This window comes from Heliangelus exortis, chromosome 7, assembly GCF_036169615.1.
Source record: "Heliangelus exortis chromosome 7, bHelExo1.hap1, whole genome shotgun sequence".
NCBI classification, from domain to species: Eukaryota; Metazoa; Chordata; class Aves; order Apodiformes; family Trochilidae; genus Heliangelus; species Heliangelus exortis.
Window position 1 is genome coordinate 27,103,003 of NC_092428.1, and position 20,692 is coordinate 27,123,694.

Consider the following 20,692-nt stretch of genomic DNA (forward strand, 5'->3'; position numbering starts at 1 on the left):
CTCTCCACAGGTATTTTCCATAATCACAATAGTCCTGTGGGCTGCAGCATATGACTGCCTGGTTCCCAAAGCACATGACTACAGCACCTGCTTCTGCTTTTTCTTACCTGGGACATTCAGGCAACGTGTTTTATTTTATCATAACAGCAATAAAAGTAAACACAAACAAAGCTAAGCACAGAACTAACAAAGCATGAACTCTGCTGCTCCTACTCACTGAAGCTTTTCCTTTGAATTTTTGTGGTATGTGGAGATGACAGTGGTGACTGGGAGATAATGCTTGTTTGATTTCCCTCCCAATAGTTATTATTATTTCTAACTTCAAAAGTCAAGGTGCCTCAGAACTTATACCTTTCAAGGTTAAAAGCAGCACAGATTAGAAATTTTAACATTTTGGCCCATTAAAATAACAGTATCTACGATTACTAAACCTCCTGCACATTAAATACCAAACTTTAAATTACTGGTCCTCTCTAAATTCAGGGGAAGCTCAGCAAAAACTACATCAAAAAAACACATTTAGAACTTGACCTTGTAGGCTGAAGTCAAGAGAGCCTTCTGGTGCACTCTCTTCAGGGCCATCTGTTCTAATGGCTTTATGCCACTGCTTACAAGGTGGGGTGCAGGAAACAAACACAGGGCAGCCAGCAGCTCATCAGAACAGGAACTTGAGCTATGAACAGCCAGGAGAAATCACACAGTGGCTTTTTATTTGCAAATTAATATTAAGCAGCAGTATTATAACATAAATGGGTAGACTAGCAAGATAGTTGAGAGATCTGATAGTAGATATATACATCTTGATCTCTAGATTTTGAGATCAAACCCCACTCATATCTGTAACAGTCAAAAAAAGCTAAAATTGTTAGGCCTGAATCTCACTCTCAGGCTTTCTGTATGCCTTCATGGAAATTATCCACTTCTTCTTGCCCTGGTATCTTCTTTCTGCAGAGCTAAAAGAATACTACTAAGAAGTTTCATAAAATACTTTGAATAAACAGATTAATTACATGGATACAGGTGTGATGCACCATGCTCTGCAGCCAGTAGAAAGCTGTAGAACATATTTGGAATCAAGCACTGGAGGAATAGTTATATTGTGTATGATAATGACATTAGGCAAAAAATATTTAGGATAGCATCTTACAAGTAAGTATGTGCTGAAGTTTACACAGATTTGTGGAGTTACACATGTCTATACAGAAATTCTCAAGATTAGGATTAGATGGGCATCTTTCAAGGCAAACCTTGTAGCTATGAAAACAATAGCTTAGTGGGAAGTCAATGTGAAAATTCTCACCAATAAAAACATTTTTACCAGCATTAAGGGGAAATGAGTAAATTTCCATGAATAAAAATTCCTTTCTGTTGGAGAAACCCAAGGAAGAACACTGATCTCTGTTGCCTTGACAACATTATCCTGAAATACTTTATTAAAGCATCTGGTATGCTCAAGAAAGTTGCAATATTTATTTCATACAGGATGCTTAACACATTTATTGTGCTGACATACACTCATCTATCATTTATTTGTCAGAGAAAGTTATGTGCCAAATAATATATGAGAAATATCTGAGCTGGCTTATGTGCACATGGTATTTCTTTTTCTTATTTTTATGGCTATTGAATATTTTAGCCTAAAAAATAAGCTCTCTTCTATGATATATCAACATTAGCAAAATAAGTGGTGTTTTTCTAGTAATGCATTTCTAAACTGAGCACAGCAGCCTCTACAGAATGGCTGGAGGGACTGCATCCTCTCACAGCTTGAATCTCAAGGTTTGAGCTCAAAGCTTTGGCCCTTCTGAGAGGTTTCACTGTGCCTACCAGGGGCACAGTATAGCTGCTTCTGAGATGAATATTCTTAGGTCCACAACAAGAGTCGTTGTCCTTCTTGCTGGATGCTCATTGTAGAAGACAGAAAGCCTGATTTTTCACAAGGGCTAAACCATACCAAGGGACAAAAATGAACAAGCAAGCCTGCAACGTTGCATACAATCCTAATTTCTCCTTATAGAAAAAAAAATAATCTTTTACTGGAAAAATAGATATGATCAGTATCTATGGACTCAAAGTTAAGTTTCATGCTCTCATTTCCTTTTAATTTTTCTACAGACTGTCCCAGATGTAATGAGAATGAGAAGAAATAAAGCAGCACTACAATGTCATGCTGCTAATTCCTCCTGATCCATTAGAGGGAACTGTTTGCATACAGTGTATTACATACTTCCCCCCAATCTCTTCTAATAATTTCTTTGGATGAAGACAATGAAACAGTATACTCTGCTCTTGATATAAATTATTTTATTGACAAATAAAATGATAAATATTGCTCAGTGAATTTATCTGTTACTTCCATTATCAAAGGCAAAGCACAAATTGTGGGGGGGTTTTCCCCACTGGACACACATGCCTGAACTGTTCCTGTAACTGTGCTACTTCACACCAAGAGGTAGCAGAACAATCACAGAATGTTTTTGGTTGGAAGAGACCTTCAAGATACCCCCATCCAACCTTTGACCAGCTCACCACTCAAACACGTTCCTAAGGACCAGGCCCACACACCATTTAAATACCTCCAGGGATGGCTACTCCACCACTGCCCTGGGCACATTATTGCAATGACTGACAACCCTTTCAGTGATAAAATGCTTCCTAATATCCAGCTAAACCTCTCCTGGGGTATCTTGCATCCATTTCCTCTGGTCCTGTCACATGCCAACAAAGAGAAGAGGCTGTCTCAACAAAAGGCAACCCACATGATATAAATCATAAAAAGAAACATTGCCAAAGAAAAAAAAAGACAGAAGACAGAGTGAGAATCTCAAGCTCAATCTAAATTACAGCTTCAGATGTACTGAAAGGTTGTGAGTTATTTCCTGAACTGGACAAGGACATTGTTAATTGTCCTGCCTCAGAAAGCTCCACAGTCCTCCCTGAACTGTGGCATCCTGTGAATTATCTTCCATGGCCCTGTGGCTGCTTCCCATATCTGTTGTTCTCAGAGGATTTATGTGATGCTCTGACCCCATCCTCTACCTTTTCTGCCCAAAGGGCACACGTGTGCTGACACATCATTTCCTCATTATAAATTTTGACATATTAGTTCCTTTAGTCTAATTCAGAGGCATTAGTACTATCCTTTATAGTGTCAGATATGCAGAGTTCCAAAGGTTACAAGGATGAGCCAAGAAACCAGCCCATTCCTCTGCAAATTGCTCCCACTATTGCATCTTAGCTGCTCACCTGCTCATCTTTCAAGCACCACGGAATGACTTGTACTTAAATGTCTCTCTTTAGCACCTGCATCCTCAGGTGATACCTGGAGAACTCTATTAATGGACTCTCCAGGCTGCTAACAGGCACTGTAATGAAGCTAAGCCAGTGTCTGAATGTCCTCCCTGACTACACAGTACCAGGTTTTGGGTGGAAGTTTATGAGGACTTCACCTCTCTACATCTTCCAGATTGCAGTCAGGCTTCAAAGGTCATCGAGACAGATCAGGAAAGGGTTGCACTTAGATGAGTAAATCAACCTTTACAGGCTTTAGAGGAGTTTGGGCTAAGGTACATACTGAGAACTACTGCTGCCCTCTGCTGTATGATTATGGGCTGTGCCTCTGAATGTGCCACGAATATTCAAGCTGTTTCTAGTCTTACCCAGAACTAAGCATGCCTGGTGCTTCCCGAACTGATAAAATCATTCGAAGGGTCAGTTTCTAATTGATCAACATATTGTGATTCTGCAGGGCATAAGTGAAATGGAAAAATCGTATCCTTTTTATCTGAATTTTAACTTTTAGAAGACATGGATCCTTGCTAGATTGAAAATGTTTCATGCTTCAGCAAACTGTCATCTCCTGATAATAGCCATTAGAAGAGCAAAAATTATGGAGAAACCAACCTTGGGGCAAAATGACTGCATCAAGGGTCTGTCTGGGAGACAAGGTCTCTGAAAACCCAAGCTTTATCTTAGATTACAAGGGACAGCTAAATCCTAGTTCAGTTGAACTTTCCTTATTCTCAACTTACACAGTTCTGAAAGTATAACACTCATGGTCATCTCAAAAAGTTAGGTTTCTTTTTTACTGATGCTAGAAAGAATAACACGAGTGCAACCTTGCTATATTCACATCCACTACACAACAGACTCAAAAAAGGAATAGCTTATTTCTTCTCAGCTCTCCACAAATTCCAGTCACCTTCTCTTTTATCATTTTCACCTCTGTGCCCCTGAATAGGTTGCAGTGCTTGTAGAGAGATACTATCAGATGCAACTAAAATAATTCTAGAATTATTTTATGCTTGCCAATCTCACAAATCCAATTACCTCTTTCCTGCAGAGTTTCCTACACTGGAATAGCAACCATAGTGTCACATTGTACTAAACTGAAAAACTCATCAGTAGACAGGAATAGATAAGCAGATGGTAGCAGACCACCAAATTAAAGCCAAAGCCATTGCCTTCCTACTCATGGGAGAACTCAGATTGTTCTCTCAAATTATCTGTGCAGATAGATAGGAGTTAGATACACATTGCAAAGGAGGCAGACTAAGAGCCTGGCTGATAAAAAACCTGTACTTTCTTTCAGTAGATGCAGTAGCAAATGCTCTGAGTGTCCACATGTGTTCTAAATCCCTCATTTGGTGGCCACAGTCCTGGTTCATGGTCTGAACACTGAGCCAGAGCAGCCTCTGGAACTGAAACCACAAGCTGTTGCCACTTTATGTCAAATCTGAAGCTTCTACTTGGTGGGCTGACACAGTCTTAGATTGGTTGTAAATGGGACACAGAAAGAGAAGCTGCTCACTAGCAAATTCCAGCTCCTTTTATTTCTGTAATAATTTGAGGACTATTTTTCTGTTACTAATTGTAAAACATTTTTCTTGAAATACACTGTAAATTAAGGTATTTGTGGTTCCCCATTTCTTCCACAAACTTTATTATGTAAAGGCTTTTTTTTTTTCCCCAGGAAAAAGCAAGTACAAAAAAACCCAAACAAAAAAACCCAAACAAAAAAACCCAAACAAAAAAACCCAAACAAAAAAACCCAAACAAAAAAACAAACCAAACAAAAAACCCAAGTTCAGGTCATCTGACACCATTTGGGATGAGAAATCTCATGTCATAAGTTTAGCCAGACTTATGTTTGCCAAAGGGGATTCCAGTACTCAGATTACCACTATAATGGTATCAAATCTGACAGACAATAAGCAGTGCAGGAGACTTTGCACATCACCATAAAAGAAGCATAGAAGCCACAGATCCATAGAAACTATTGCAATTAATTCCCTATCTTATACTTCTCCTGATGACTGCAAAGCTAAACCACTGAAAATATTTCTGAAAATTAGCAGTTTTGTTCTAAAATCACCAGAAAAAAACTTTTCTATGGGAGTTTTTTTTGTACTCTCTGCAGTTACCTAAGGACATAATGGGCTACATCCCAATTCTTAAACTCCAGTTTACAAAACACCTACCTCTAGGACTTTCCCAGTAATGAACTGGTGACATGCTTCACATTTGACTCCAAAAAGAACTTGATAGTCCTTTTCACAATAAGGAGCACCATCTCTGAAAAAGAACATCCACACATTGTAAACCACCTTTTAACAAACAGGTTACAGCATGACTTACACCCTGCCTTTGCTTTCAGTCTGGAACTGCTACACACAGCAATAGGCAAATGGGAGAGGGAATTCAAGGGAAATATTTTGTGGCAGAAAAAAGGAAAATTTTTTTTGTGACTTTGAATTATTCTTTAAATTCCCATCAAGAAGAAACATTCAGTGCCAATCACTACAGTAAATCTAATTGTTTAGAATTGACTCTCTACACCAACAGATGGTGCAATTCTAGGGAATCAGTGGAACAACAGTTCTAGCTGGGTCTATGGGATGAGAGGAGACCAGAATCTTTATGACAGCAGGTATTTCTTTTTCACTTCAGAAAAAACAATCAAACAAACAACAAAAAGAACACCACAAAAAAAACCCAAACAAACAAACAAACAACAAAGCAAAAAACAAAACAAAACCCAAAAAAACCACAATCTCAAAACAAAAAAACAAAGAAAACCCACAAACAGTAATCTGCAAGACTCCCTATTCAAGTACTCTATTCTGTAGCAAAGGCAAGCAATGAACAGGTTCCTACTTTTTTCCTAAAAATCACATTGGAAAGGAAAATAACACAAAGTTTCACCTGGCTAGCACAGAAAACTCATGCAGGAATTCACCTAATCCTTGGTGGGAACATGGAGATATTCCCCCTTCTGTACTGCTATTAAATACAGACTAACACTGAACTCCACCTTTCAGTTGCACTTTTCAGTTTCCTTTCCTTTCCCAACTTGGCTCTCACTGGAAAAAAGGATTTTGGTGTATACATAAAGGTGGTTTAAAACTGCATTTTGAAAGGAGAACTTTGCTGCAAAGTTCTCTTCTCCACTGGCAAGAATAACTCAATGCCAAGACCCCAGGAGAGGTGCAGAGGTTACTTACTTGCTGATGTATTCCCCGGTCAGGACTTTGCCACAGGCCTTGCACTTAAAGCACCCCAGGTGCCACTGCTTGTCCAGAGCTAGCAGTGCTTGTCCATTTTTAATATCTCTTCCACAGCCAGCACAATCTGCAAATAAACAAACAAACATGTTTGTTGTCAGTTACTTGGTTCATTAACCCTCATTAACCACCCAACCATCACAACACAGCGATGTCTTCTTGTCCTCAAACCTCCCCAGCTCCTAGACAGACAAAGATTCAGTTGTCATTACAGACACACTCAGTAGAAGAGAAAAAGCACATTTTTTTTTGGTTTTCATGCTGTTCATGATTTAAAGACTGCCAGGCAAGCCCTGTAAAAACTTCAGATTTTTGTAAGCTTCAGAAGCTAGAGCTGCAAAAAGCTCCCGTGCTCTAAAGCCATCGGTGTTACTTCTTGGTTTGCTGTTGGCAAAATCTTGAGGGCTTCAGTGGAGCTGAAGAGAGGAGGACTGGAGCGAGCATCCTCCGGATGGCTGCGGCTTCCCCGGTGGGTGGCAGCAAAGCTCAAAGAGTCCGCCCGGCCCAGGGGCGGTGGCACAGCTCGGCCAGGAGCCCGGGGACAGAGGGACCTTTTCTCAGAGAGGGTCCAAGGCAAGGGTGACAGCAGATTGTCTTCCACCTGCAGTTTTCAAGGTCTCCAATTGGCACACGGACTTTGGCTCAGGTATTTTGCCGCTGCCTTGGCAGTCAACGCTCACTTTTTGCTGTGATTCTGAGAGATTCTTTGATGGGAGAATGCAAACCTGAAGCTCTGAATGCCCCCTGTTTCAGAGGATGAAACAATGTCTTATGTCACATCAGAAATCTTTGGCTCAGCCCCAAGCACTCATTCTTCTTCATTTAAACATAAAATACTCCGAGAGATTTCCTGGTAAGGGGCAATTCAACAGACAGCAAGATTTGAGGAGGCTGATGTAGCAGACAGCACTGAACTGCAAGAGCTGTGCTACAGCTTCTGTGCCCAGCCTCAGGGGACAGAGGGACAGAGGAAAGAGAAGGCCTGGAAGACAAGTGAAGCAGAAAGGGAATGCCCATCAGTTGAGGCACACATGGAAGCCACAGAGAAGACAGCCTGGAACAAAAAAAATCTCTGTACTTTATTCTCCCCAAACTCAGTGTTCCTTTGATATATGTAGCATCCTCTCCACACACCTGAAATATCAACAAATAGCAAGAAACCAAGACCAGCAGGAACAGAGCAACCAGAGCAGGTAAAGATCACCCTGGCTGCACTGCTCAGGCTGGCTGAACAGGTACAGCCTGAAAACCTTCATCTCCTCATGGGTTTACAGCCCAGGCAGCACCACACCTTACAGAAGGGTGAGTCTAAGTTTATTATCATAACAGATAATGAGAGGAGAGTCATTCCTTTTGACCCTAAAGGGCCTGACTTTTGTTTGCTTGTTAAGGTTCCAAGAAAGCCCCAAATACATGCTGAGCATTCCTGCTATCCACTTGCAGCAAGCCCTTCTCTTTCTGTCACTGCTCTTCTTCTAAAACGCCTTTATTTTTTCCAAAGGGACCATGGTATCTTGTGATAAAATGCAAGTCATGGACTGTTGACACAACTTGGACTTGAAAAGCAACACTGAGATGTCCTAATACCAGGACTTTGCTCTAGAGGACAAATGTTACAAATAGAAATCATGAAATGACAAGGACTGACAGCATGTAATGGATCCCTCTGCTCTTCTGTGCCAGCTCAAGGCTCCATGCCACTCCACAACAACAACAAAGGCTGGAAGGCTGGAACAGCTCACCCAGGGAGGCTCTGGAATTGCCAGCATAGGGCTGAGAAGCAAACACCAGGATGTCTTTGGCACACCAATCTTGCCTTTTGTTTGGGGGGGATACTATATCATCTCTCGAGGTTCCCTCCAGCCTGCATTTTCTTATGCTAAACCTGAAACCATGCAATTTGCCACCTGATTGTGATAATAAATGGCATTTTTCTTTCAGACTCAGTGGGTGCTGAACTGAAGCTTTAAATAGGACCCATTTCTCAGCTTCCTAGCACTACTGCTGCTCTCTAGTGTGCTAGCTTCCACGCTCCTAACCTGGGGTCCTGCCAAACCACAATGCATTCCTTGTTACATTAATCCCTCAAAAAATCTGCTCTATTTTCCCTGGTTTTTTTCAGCTTTATCCAAGAAGCTTCCATGAAGCTGAAATTCCTTAGATATGGAACCAAGAAACAAGTTTTAAAAAGCATAGTTTTCCTTCTAGCTGAATCTCTGAAGCAGGCAGAAAAAATGCCTTACAGAAAAAGTCTATCAAGTGCCACTATCATTATTTTTATTGATGCCAAAACCAGTTACATGGAAGAAGTAGGGATCCGTGAAGTATCTTTATCTGTTTAATTGCTTCTTGTAAGCCAAATGTGATGTTACTGCATTTTCTCTCATGGATTGGTAACAACCCAATCCCAGAAGAGGACTTTGAGCAACCTGGTCTAGTGGGAGGTGTCCATGCCCAAGGCAGAGGGGTTGAAACTCGATGATCTTTAAGGTCCCTTCCAACCAAACCCATTCTGTCCATAGATTGTACTATTCTATAGCAACAGGGCCATCTACTTTTTCTGGGTTTAAGATTAAATTTACATCATTATTTCCATTTTGCTAATATCAAAGATATGCTGAATGCCCAGAATCAAAGCAAACCAATAGCCCAATAGTGTCTTCTTTTGCTGAGATGACTTTTAACTAAACCTGATTTTAATTCTGGCAACACAGTTGGGTGCATATTTGAAAAGTGAGCAGTTATCATTATCTCCTAAAATAGAAAGCAAATAAGGCTGGGCTGGGCTCAGAAAAAAACACATTTGTTTCATCCAAGTTTTACAAATAAAAGCCATTTATGATTTCAGGCCTGGCTGAGGCACATCAGGGCCCTTGGCTGAATGTCATCAGCACACAGCACACACAGGCAGGATCTCAGTATCACACTAAGCACAATCTGTATCTGCCTCACATATAACCAGGAGATGCTGCAAATAAAAGGGCAGTGAGGTAAGAGCAGTGGGTCCACAGCCATATGCCAGAGCAGACTATATAAAAAAAAGAAAATCTGAAAACCCTTTCCAAAATTTTGTGCAATGGTTCCCACCATGGTTCTCTCTGGCTTCACACCCAGGTCTAACAGACTGCATACCTTGACCTTAAGCTTTCTTGTGCTGTCATATAACCCAGATTCTTCCCCAGTCTTACTCCTTGCACATCCACACATTCAGCTGTGCAGTATAATGAAGAGGAGGAGGAAAAAATACAGTGTATTGGTTACAGTGAAGAATGGGCAGTACAGTTCCTATATGCACTTATGATCTAAAGAAAAGCATAACACAAAAACCATTATGTGGAACTACTTTTGAGCTGAAGGAAAACTTAAGACTAGACATTCCATGCAACTGATTCTCATAAGAAATGTTAAGTGACACATTTATCTTGTGCCCATGCCCAGAATCTTCAACTCTGACAGCCTTTTATTTATCGATAAATTTATTTCTCAAACAAATTTCTCAGCTTTTAATTCTCAATCAAAGCACTGCAGTATGACTTCAATAAGGAACCCATCAGAAGAAGGTTTATACAGGAATGCTAGGAAAATACTGTATTCCCCCAAAGTCCATCCTAAGTAGGAAGAAAAAGATTGTATCTGAGTTCACTGGATATATAGTTACCCAAATCACAGTGTAGCCTCCCTGGGGCTGCCTGTGAGGTCAGGAGCTGCAGCCTCCACAGGCAATGTCCACTTGCTCAAAGAGAGAGAGTCTAAAAATTGAATTTACTCTCTCCCCTAACAGCATTAGCTGACAGCACCAATTTCTAGCCAAGCAAACGATCCTTACACAATTATTTGCCACAGATGCCTAAACATACCTGTTGGGCCTTTCACATACCCTGGCTAGGCCAGCTCAATCTGAAGATACATACTCACAGATTTAAGCTACAGCTCTGGAATAAAATATCCCAGAAGGGAGTCATATTTGATGCATCCAGGCAGAAAAGCAAGTGCCAATGCCTGGCCAAAAGGGTTGGCATGTGGAGTCAGCCAGCCCAAAAACATGGAAAAGGGGGGGAGGGGGAAGCAGGATAGGGGAAATATCTATATATTATATATAATTAAGATATAATAATAATATTATATATGATTAAGACCTCCAGCTCCCAAGCACCTTAAGCAGCCTCACTAGCAGATGTAAGGCCAGGGTGAGCTGCCTCTCATGACACCTTGTTTGTAAAGACACGATGAGAAAATGTGTTTCCCTTTTTAGCATCTGCTTCACCCCAGACATCCAGGAGTGAAGCATCCTGCACAGCAACTCGTTTGTCACTGCCTAAATTAAGCAGTGGATTCTCTTCCTTTGCCTCCCTCCCCTGCTCTCAGCCAATAGCACAGAGCTCTGAACACAGCACAGCTGATACAGCTGTATTAACTCTAAGCACACTGCATGTGACTTCACCTACTCCCATTTGGATTCCTTTGAAAATTTACTAGCAAATAAACCTTTATATATCGATATATTTATAGGGAAATGATCTCTGCCTGCTTCAGTCCTAATGAACATAGTATACAAAGTCACATGCAGTTTATATGAGCATCCCAGCTCTGCTCAGTGCAGGGTTAGCTCCATGAACAGTGCTAATTGTAGGCTGACTTAATGAGGCATAATTAAATAACAAAAAATACCATTCAGTCCTAAAGGCCATTAGTGGCTCAGGTCTAGATGAAGTCTGAAGACACTGCAACCCTTAAGAGTCACACTCTTTTTACAGACCATTTATAAGTGTTCCACTCCCTATAAAACACAGATAAATCAGTTTATTAAAGACAGCACCAGCAGGCTTCTGCCCTGAAACAGGTAAAGCAGGACAGAATGAGGGGCATGATTGTTATTTTCAAAAGAAAGAAACAAACAAGTTTTCATTGGACTTACACAGAAATACCTTGCCAGACATGGCTAGACCTAAAGAGCAACCTATGCAGAACAGTGATTTGGAAGGGAAGAAAGAGGCAATTATTACCTCTGAAGTCAAAGTCAAGAAATCTCTAATTGCAAATAACTTTTAGCTACCTTGAAAAACAATTTACATCCCAATAACTCTTCTGTGGCAACTTGATGGTCATGAAATGACAATTTCTCATAGAGTTAGGAAGACCAGAGTTTTTCCACAGTCATCCTTTAAACAAAGATCAGGCCAAGGCCTTTCAAACCCTTGTTTTAAAATTAAAAGTTTTGATTACAATATGCAGGCTTTTCCGGATCATCAGGATATTTCTGTCAAAGACAAATATACAAACACACTTTGTTTACAGAATAAAAAACGCTTTAAAAGTTTCAACCATAACCATTTGATCATCAGGGCAGTGATGAGTTCTGAAAGTCAGAAAAGGACACAAAATATTGGGAATTTTAGATCCAGGCTTTAGATCTGAGTATGCAACTTAATTTTGTGAAGAAATCTGCTGCCAGGCCCTTCCTTTTCACCAATGCAAGGTGGGAAATGTTTGTCAGAACAAAATGCACTATTGCCCTTTTGCTCAGTGCAAAACAAACCCATTGGGCAGCTTTGTACTTCTGAAATCTAAATATGAGGCTGGGCACATACAATGGAGGGAAATAATTTTCCCATGGGAAATAGAGTATAGATTTGATGGTTTGTTATAAATAGCAAGTTGGAAAAAAATGACATTTTCAAAATAAAGAAAATATTTTTTTTGTTAATTAAATATGGAAAGAAATCACAATGGCATGAACTGGCATCCTTGCTTACAAGTCTCTGTTAACCATCTACAAGTGCCTAACACTGACTTGCCTTTTTTAAGGAAACTGGTTAATATGCACCTTGGATGTTCCATTCCTGTAAATAGCTCTTTCATCATCCAGTGTAATTTAAAGGGATTTGGAAAGCTGAATGCTCTTCCTCCCCTCTAGTCAGTTAACATTACATTATTTTATCAAAAGAGTTTTTGTTTTCCCCCTCAGTATTGATGTAAGAATTTGTGTTAAAAAAAGGAAACAACACTTCCCTTCTTCCAACACCTTCCCAAAAGAGGCCAAACCAATTGGCCTCCTCACCTCTTACTCTTGCATGCTGTCCTACAAGCAACATACACCAGGTTAGGTTTTTTCCCTCATATCATCCTCAACCCTATCCTTCAGACAGATGACTGAACTGAAAACCAAAGGGTGAATGAAATAGGAGGAGGAAGAAAGAACACACACATTTCAAAGTAAGTTTTGAATTGTCCTGTAAAAGACACTTTTTTCTGCCAGTTTAGCACCCAGACTCCCAGCTGTAAAACTGATCTGGAGGATAAAGCACAGCCAGGTGTGTGTCTAAGCTGAGGCTAATCTGACCCTCTCATTTCTTTTACCACACTTCAGGACTCACAGAGTTCCAACTGAATTCAAATTCACAATTCAGCTCACAGCACCCCAACTCAATTGCTCCATGAGCTGCACCATTTAATAGCCAGCTCATGGATAGCACACTGTGTCTCTTCATCTGCAGACTATTTTGGGTAACTTTCAAGTGTTACTCTTGGAAAACAAACAATTTAAACAGGGTACAGCCTCCAATAATAGGAATGAAAGACATAGCGTTATTAGGAAGGGTTTTCTGCCCCCATAACCTATGGCAAAGCCAGGTCTAACTAACAACTAACTCACATTTCATATTCTTTTATTTAAGTGACCTCTGATTCCTCACTTATTACCTGGCAGGCTTTCTGAACATCACAATTCCCAGATGCTCTTTTCTCTGGAGTTTTCCTCTGGTAGTTGTATTTTCCAAGCTAGGGACACCTCCTCATGCAACACCCATTTACTGAGCAATTCTTGCACTTTCCCCAGAATTTCCTTAGTAATTACTTTTTGGTTAGTATTTCTCTAGTAAAAGTTAAGGATACAGACATGTTTTGATTGCATGTTCAAGATGGGGTTACACTCATACAAATAAGAACCAATTTAAGCACCAAATACTCATTTAGTATACTTGTATAACCCATTCACTATTGTTTCTGCCCAACATACATGTAATACAAAAGAAATAAGCAAAGTAGACCAAAAAAACCTTCCAAAAAAACCCAGCAGTTCTTGTGAAAGAACATTTTCTGATAGAAAACTCATAAATCAGAAACTTCCTGCCCTGCCACAATTATATTCTCAATACAGCTATTTTGCTATCTCTGTCACACAGAAACCTGTTACAATGCTGTATACACTTCCAGAGAAGGATCTAAGACAATTTATAATAGAGCAGCAATGAAAATACCCATTCTTGTAAAATAAATAGATTAATATATGGAGGCTACTCCAGTAAATTGAGCTGTTGTTATGAAATATAAGCAAGGACTAAAATTAACCCAAGAAAGCACTTCACATGATGAAAATGCCTTAAAAAGTGCCAACATTCTTCAGAAGAATAAATCCACTTGGAGTAAATCACAAAAATGGGCCAGTGTCAAATGGAAGGATTTATCAAGGAAGAAGAACATATTCTCAGTCATAGTCCAGTGTCTTTAGCCAGAACAGAACTGTGCTTGGATTTACATGATTTAACTGAATCTTATATCATTTTATGCATGTTGATTTGCTTATTTTAGTATTAGAAACAGGGACAGAGTAAAATTTTAGACCCACTGTATGGTCATCATAAAAGTCGTTGCCCATGTTAGTACAATCAGCTTTATATTAAAGTATGGAGAATTAAATACTGAAATAAACAACCCAAGAATTTACTTTAAAATCAGAATTTTACATTCTGATTTTTATTAAATTGAAGTTAAAAGTCCAAATGGGATCTGAAAAGAGAAGAAAGTTCATGTTCTTCTATATATGAACAAATTCAAGTGCAGTAAGATCTGCCACTCTGAAAAATTTTAAGGGCATGGTGATCCAAATGGAATAGCTTGATAAGCTACAGAACCTTGACCAATCAGTCGTTCCATAATTAAAATCAATTTTAATGCATCTACTTTCTTAATGTGTCTAGCAGATTTCAGGTAGCTTCTGAAATGATAAAAAAAACAAAAACAAAAAACACCACACACAAAAAAACCCCAAATTGCTATTTTATGCATTTTAATGGAATTTCAATTTCCATTCAAATAGACCTTGACATAAACCATGAGCAAAAAATCCACATTTTTGGATATATAGGGGAAAAAATATTGGTGTTAAAGAATATAATGAATTTATGCAGAGCTATATTAGTTTAAGTAAGTGTGCTGAGATATGGAGCACCTTCATGCTTATCAATTAGCCTTTTATAATTAAAAATCTAAATGTAAACCAAGGTTACATGCAATTACTCTAATCAAGGTTCCCTGGGTTTTTAGTTAAACCATCACCAAAATCAGCAGTTGGAATCACAGTGGTTGAAACCAATCCACAGCAGTGTCTCTGGTATGTCTTTATTCTGTAGTAAATCAGAGAGGTAGGATTACAAGAGCCCCTTCTATGAAGCTCCCAAAATCCCTCACTGAATCTCCAGTACCTGAACATGGGTGTATCCAGGTCTGAATGTCATAGAAATATGAGTGGTTTTGTATCTCTGGGAGATAAACCAGGAATTACAAAAGGAGAAAATCTGGCACACGAAAAATATTAAATCCTAAAGGTTCAAAATTACTGACATTTTTTAAAAAAAATTTAAAATTTTAACATTTTGTATTTTAAAAATTCATTTCAACTAAAACTGCTGAATTCAAAGCTCCCCAGTGAATTCACTATTTATGGCTATTGTGAGTCTGTATCCCCAGAAGGCAAACATGCAATCAAGGTCTTACTCCAAGACATGTCCACATCTGTATTTGTACAATACCTACATATAATCTGTAGCTTTGACACACAGTGTGAAATTGTAGGGTGTTTCCTAAGAATGAGCTCAAAATCATGTGCTGGATGTTGCTTAATACCCTTTAAAGCCAAAAATCATTGCAGATAGCTTGCTTATTAGCAGCCAGCTAACTCTTCCCCTTCCCTTTTTAAGTCTTCTCAATGGACTTGGAGTTTTCAGACACCTCAGAAAAAAGGGATAAAGAACAAAATAATAAAAACAGAGTCAAATATGACTTAATACCTAAATAACAGCTGCAGACTTTTCACAAGGATGATGATTAAAAGGAGTTTTGCATCCATTTTATCCACTCAGCTATCTTCTAATGGAGAATTCTGTGATGCCTATCAAACAGCTTCAACACTATTTCTGAATACTAGTAGCAATCACTTATACCCCCAGGGAATGAAAGGACAGTTATGTCCTGAATATAAAACTTTATTAAGGATTAGGGAGTCTTCAAAGAAGGACTGCAAAGCAAATTTGCTTCTTCTCCATTCTGGTGCTTACTTGTTGCAAAAATAACCTCATTTTCCCCCCCGTCCCACTTTCTAAGCAGCAAGGCATGATTCCTATTTTTTCCTGCCAATATTCTTCTCCAACAGGTAATGTGTGTTGGCTCTGCTCTACCTTTAGCATTGCCAGAAACCTTCTTGGAAGTTTCAGATATTTACTGGGAGCATTACTGAACCTTATTTGAAGAGATAAGGCTATTGAATAATTAACAAAGATATCTTTATCCCAAAAGTTCATCAAGCATTAAGCTTTTTATTTATATCACAACAGAGCTAAGCTCACCAGTTGGGAGCCAGGACCTAACTCTGTCAGACTCTGTACTGATAGGCATGGAAGCATTTGTCCCAGAGAACTCAGATTCTTTGAACCAGAACATAATGTGCAAACCAGACAAGGACAAACACACAAAACAGGATTGTGAAATCTCCACACAGAAGCTGGCTGCTCGGGGAACAGCTGCACCAAAGATTATTTATGCATTTCTAACATTGACCATTTTGAAAACTCTGATCCACATCTTGGCCCTACTGGAATGCTCTGAGCTTCCAGGTGAGTCTGTCACAGGGAAAGGGAGGGGAGTCACCAGATCTTCCCTGGGCTCCTTTCCAAACTCTATCATCTCTGGATGTCTTTGCATATGTAGGACCCAAGTATCTATTTCACTGAAAAAGGGAAAACCATGAAAAACTCCCCTGACATTTTAGAAGAAGATGGATTTTTCAAATGAAAACTCTTCCTAGGTGATTGTAATGCTTCAGTTTCTTTTGGATAGGGGTGTTTTTTCCTACCCATCAAGAAAGCCCACTTTTTACTTCATGCACATCACTAAAGTGAGCCAACCTTTCAGCAAAAAGGTAATCAGAAATAACTCAAGCATCCTTGCCAGCAACCAGAGAGGGAATACACAGAGAAAAAGCTCAATCTCAGGCAGAGGAATAACATAACATTTTTATAACTGAATTACTTTATCTTGGAAAGAGCAAAGATGAATGCTTTAGGGGAAAATCTCCGTGGAAGAGGGAAATGTATTAAAAAGCATTCAAAGATCTTCAGTCTCTTCAGAATTTCAAAGATGATCTCTTGAGCCAGGAGACTGCTGCTTAGAGCTCCACCAGTGCAGGCTCCTGGCATCACCTCTTGTGCCTGTCCTGAGCATGGGAATCCTGCTACAGCTGCTCTGCACTCAGTACTTGCCACTAAATTTCCACTAAACCTTTCAAGAAGACACATGATCCATACAATTATTCCACGTGATATATGTGCAATGAAAGAAAGTTGTTATTAATATAAATAACATAAATAAGTACCTTGGAACCAAATAACAAACAAATAAAAAGCAAAATTAATTATCCAGTACATTTTCTTATGAGTTTCATTGGTGAGTGCTGTAAGACTGTAACAATATTCATGTTATTCGAGATGCCAGCTCCTGTATTTAGAGGCATTTCCTTGGAACCATCCAAGAAAAGCTGTCATTTTCATGCCTTTAATTTATGTGAAGTAACAGACATCAGAAAATGGCAAATCAGCATTAATGCAGACATTTCAGTGAACAGAAGGTTTCCTTTTACATTACATAAACCAATCAAGCCTGGTACACTTTTCAGTGTATTCAATTTTCTAACTTGCAACTTTCTTTGTTTTAAGGTAAGTCTCCTCTGGTAATCTACTTAGAAGTAATCAGGGGAAACTGACAAAAATATAGGAAATAAAATAGATTCATACTATGAATAAGAATCTCTTAGGACTTGCATTACAAACCTTATCCCTTTAAAAAAGGGTAAAGCAATAGGAAAACCTGATGTGTCTTATTCTGCCAGCAGGAGAGATGCGGAAGCAACCTGGAACAGCTTACAATAATTAAAATTTACTCTTCAGTGCCAGCAAGAAAGACTTCTCTGTATCTAAACCAACTTTTACACAAAGCTAAAGCAGCAGCTGGTGCACCTTTGAAGGCAGAAGACCACGGTTCATTAGTATTCTTTTATTTGAGTTCTCTGAACTTCAGGTCTCACTCATATTTGTCTATTTTGAGAGTTTTACTCTAAAATGACCAGAAAGTCCATGTTATGTCTTCCTACAAGTCTTTTTCCATGAAAGGAGAAGATGCACAGTGGCAGATACTTGAAGATTTTGAAGCAGTGCACTCAGAGCTGTTAAAGCAGGGGCTCTCCAGCTGTGCCTACTGGTAGGGCTGTTTGCCCAGCAGGACCTAATTCTAATTTTAAAAAAAAACCCACCTTATCACCAGTAGCAGGGAAAATCTTTTCATGATCCTTGCCACCTATGCATGAGATGCAAGAAGCAACTGAGTCATAGACCATGGCTTTCAGGATGTGACTTCTCCAGCTTTTCTGCCTGCTCATCATCAGGTAACACCACTTGCTTGGGGACATTCTGGCACCTGGAGACAAGTACCCAGGGGGTGGCTGCACTGCTGGCCAAGCACACCACTTTCTGAGAACCAGCTCCAGTGTGATTCAGATACTGATGCCACTCGACACCAGTTGTTTGGGAATTAGTGCTGTGACACAGAAAAGGACCACCAGGCACTACTGGTGTCCCATGGTCCCCGTGCTTTGCAGTTCCTTGCCAATTACACCTCCTAAATATCAGTAATTCAAATAGGATTTCCATATCATTCCTTTTTCTCAGAAGGATTCTGTGGGTGCCTGAAGTGCCTCCTAATATTTCTGTGTTTGTTGGTAAGGCTTTTCTCAGGTTTCTAAATTCTTCCTTAACTGATTAGGCTTGTGAATTTGCAGTTCCAAATCGAGTGAGAGTGTGAAAGTATCACTTAACAGACAGAAAGACATGATAACAAAAAAAGCTTCTCATTTTTCATTTTGCCAAGTGTCTGATTACCTGTTCTCAGGCAAATCAGATAACCTGAGATTCACTTGACTTCATCTGCTGAGCACAAACATTATCCAACTTTGCCTTTACATTGCACTTTCTAATCCTAGGATCCCAAAGCCAAGTATCAGTACAAAATACCCAGTGTCTCCCCTGAAGGAAACCAACATTGGTGGAAAACTACCTAATGTCACAAGAATATCTGTGTCCCAAGCCATTGGGAATTATAGAACTATGGAGGGTAAGTCATTATAGATTAGAGTGCAGAGCACAATTCCCAGAGAAAAATAAGAAAATCCCATAAATTCAGAAAATTAACTACCAGAAGCAGAGATTAGTATCAGTAATTTGCAAGTTACCTTTTAAAAGCATTAAAGCCCAATAGCAAATCAAGTTAATTTCCTTCCCAAACTTTCTTTATTCTCTCTTTCCTCTTAACTTGCTCTCTCTCTTTTTTATAATTGTTTCTTGAGGTTCTAATCAGTGTCATTGTGATATCAGTCTTCTGGAAGTATATCCTGACACTACTCCTTCTAAAGGATAATTAAATTAAAATGTTAAATTGTAGAGGAAAATTAATTTCTTCTAACTTCGAATATTTAAATCTGTGCAATTTTACAAGAAAAAAAAGGAATATATTATCTTGGAAACCTCAGGTTTCATCAAGCAGATACTTTTTCCAGTGCCTACAAAAGAAAAATCAGAAAATCCCAGTCACTGGGGAAAAGCAGTTTGCTCAGATTGAAATGTGCATCTCTTCCCACCTGAAGTACCAGACACTTATAATGAAAAAAAAAAAAAAAATTAAAAGATAGTTTGGATTCTGAAGGTGAAGAAAAATAAAGCAAAACCAAAAAATTGCATTGAGTTAGTTCCAACCAAATATTGATCAGCCTGGAAAAGTGAGAGGCATACTTACTGCTTGAGGCAGACAGTTCTTTTGGACCAGGGGACATTGGCTGAGCACACATCTGACAGAGACAGTCCCTTCCATTAAAGGTCACTCGATCACCTGGTGGAAACGGACGCCTGAAGAGTTAAAGAGAAAAATGCAGTTTAGCAAAGGTTATCCCAGAAATTTTCCTCTGTTCCCTATGCCTTGATTTTGCTGCCTTCCCTCAGTGCAATTAATATTCCACAGAATCTCAGGCCAAATAGTTTCTGCAATGTGGCCTTGGCAAAGCCAGGCACTGGAGGAAATCCAGTCCACAGATGCAAGCAGAGCAGAGGTTACACTTGCCTTGTATTTTGGTTTTAAAGAATTATCAAACATACTTTATCTAAAAGAGATGAGGACAGTAAAATCCTCTTAGACATAACTATGATTGTGACAGTTTCAGTGTCATATTGTGGATAGCAAATGGTACAGAAGAGATCTCAGAGGAAGAACTGGAGCTCATCTTGAGGCTAGGGAAGGAATGTGGAGCCAGTTACAAATACACTGATTTCATCTGCATTCAGCAATGAGATACAGGACTATGTTACAGTGGATGTAGCAGTTTGCAAAAAATGAAATTATATCCACATTCATTCTCTTAGAGTTTTAAAATAGGTTACAGAACATTCTACATTACAGAATGACCATGGCAATTGTGAGATGCAGATGGTGTTAGATGAGAAGAAAAATCTGGATGTGGTGTGGAAGTTTGGGATTATTTGCTGAACCCAACAAAACGTTAAAAATGGGTGCCAGGCAGAAGCTGAACTTGATGTTAACTCCTATTTTGCGTGCAAAAAAGAGCATGAACAACATTTTATATGAGCATGTCATTAAAAGGAAAAGGTTTAGTAACTTCAAATCTTCAGGAAGCAGCTTTAGCTGTTGAGTACAGACTCCCCTACACACCCCCTCACTTCAAAAAGACTTCTCAAGTGAACATCTGCTTGCTTTCACAAAACATTTAAGAGATTGTTCCAGTTTTTTTCCCACTGCCA

At 39.3% G+C, this 20,692-nt stretch overlaps 1 protein-coding gene across 10 annotated transcripts in view; it reads right to left on the bottom strand.

Annotated features, from left to right (window-relative positions):
* ABLIM1 (actin binding LIM protein 1) overlaps positions 1 to 20,692 on the bottom strand; it is a 195,800-nt gene that overhangs the window by 70,253 nt on the left and 104,855 nt on the right. For all 10 annotated transcript variants that reach the window (XM_071749483.1, XM_071749484.1, XM_071749478.1 and 7 more), the window contains exons 4-6: positions 19,677 to 19,786; positions 6,504 to 6,630; positions 5,481 to 5,574 (exon numbers count right to left, since the gene is read on the bottom strand). In XM_071749483.1, the coding sequence (XP_071605584.1) occupies positions 5,481 to 5,574; positions 6,504 to 6,630; positions 19,677 to 19,786 (331 nt within the window). The remainder of the gene's footprint in view (positions 1 to 5,480; positions 5,575 to 6,503; positions 6,631 to 19,676; positions 19,787 to 20,692) is intronic.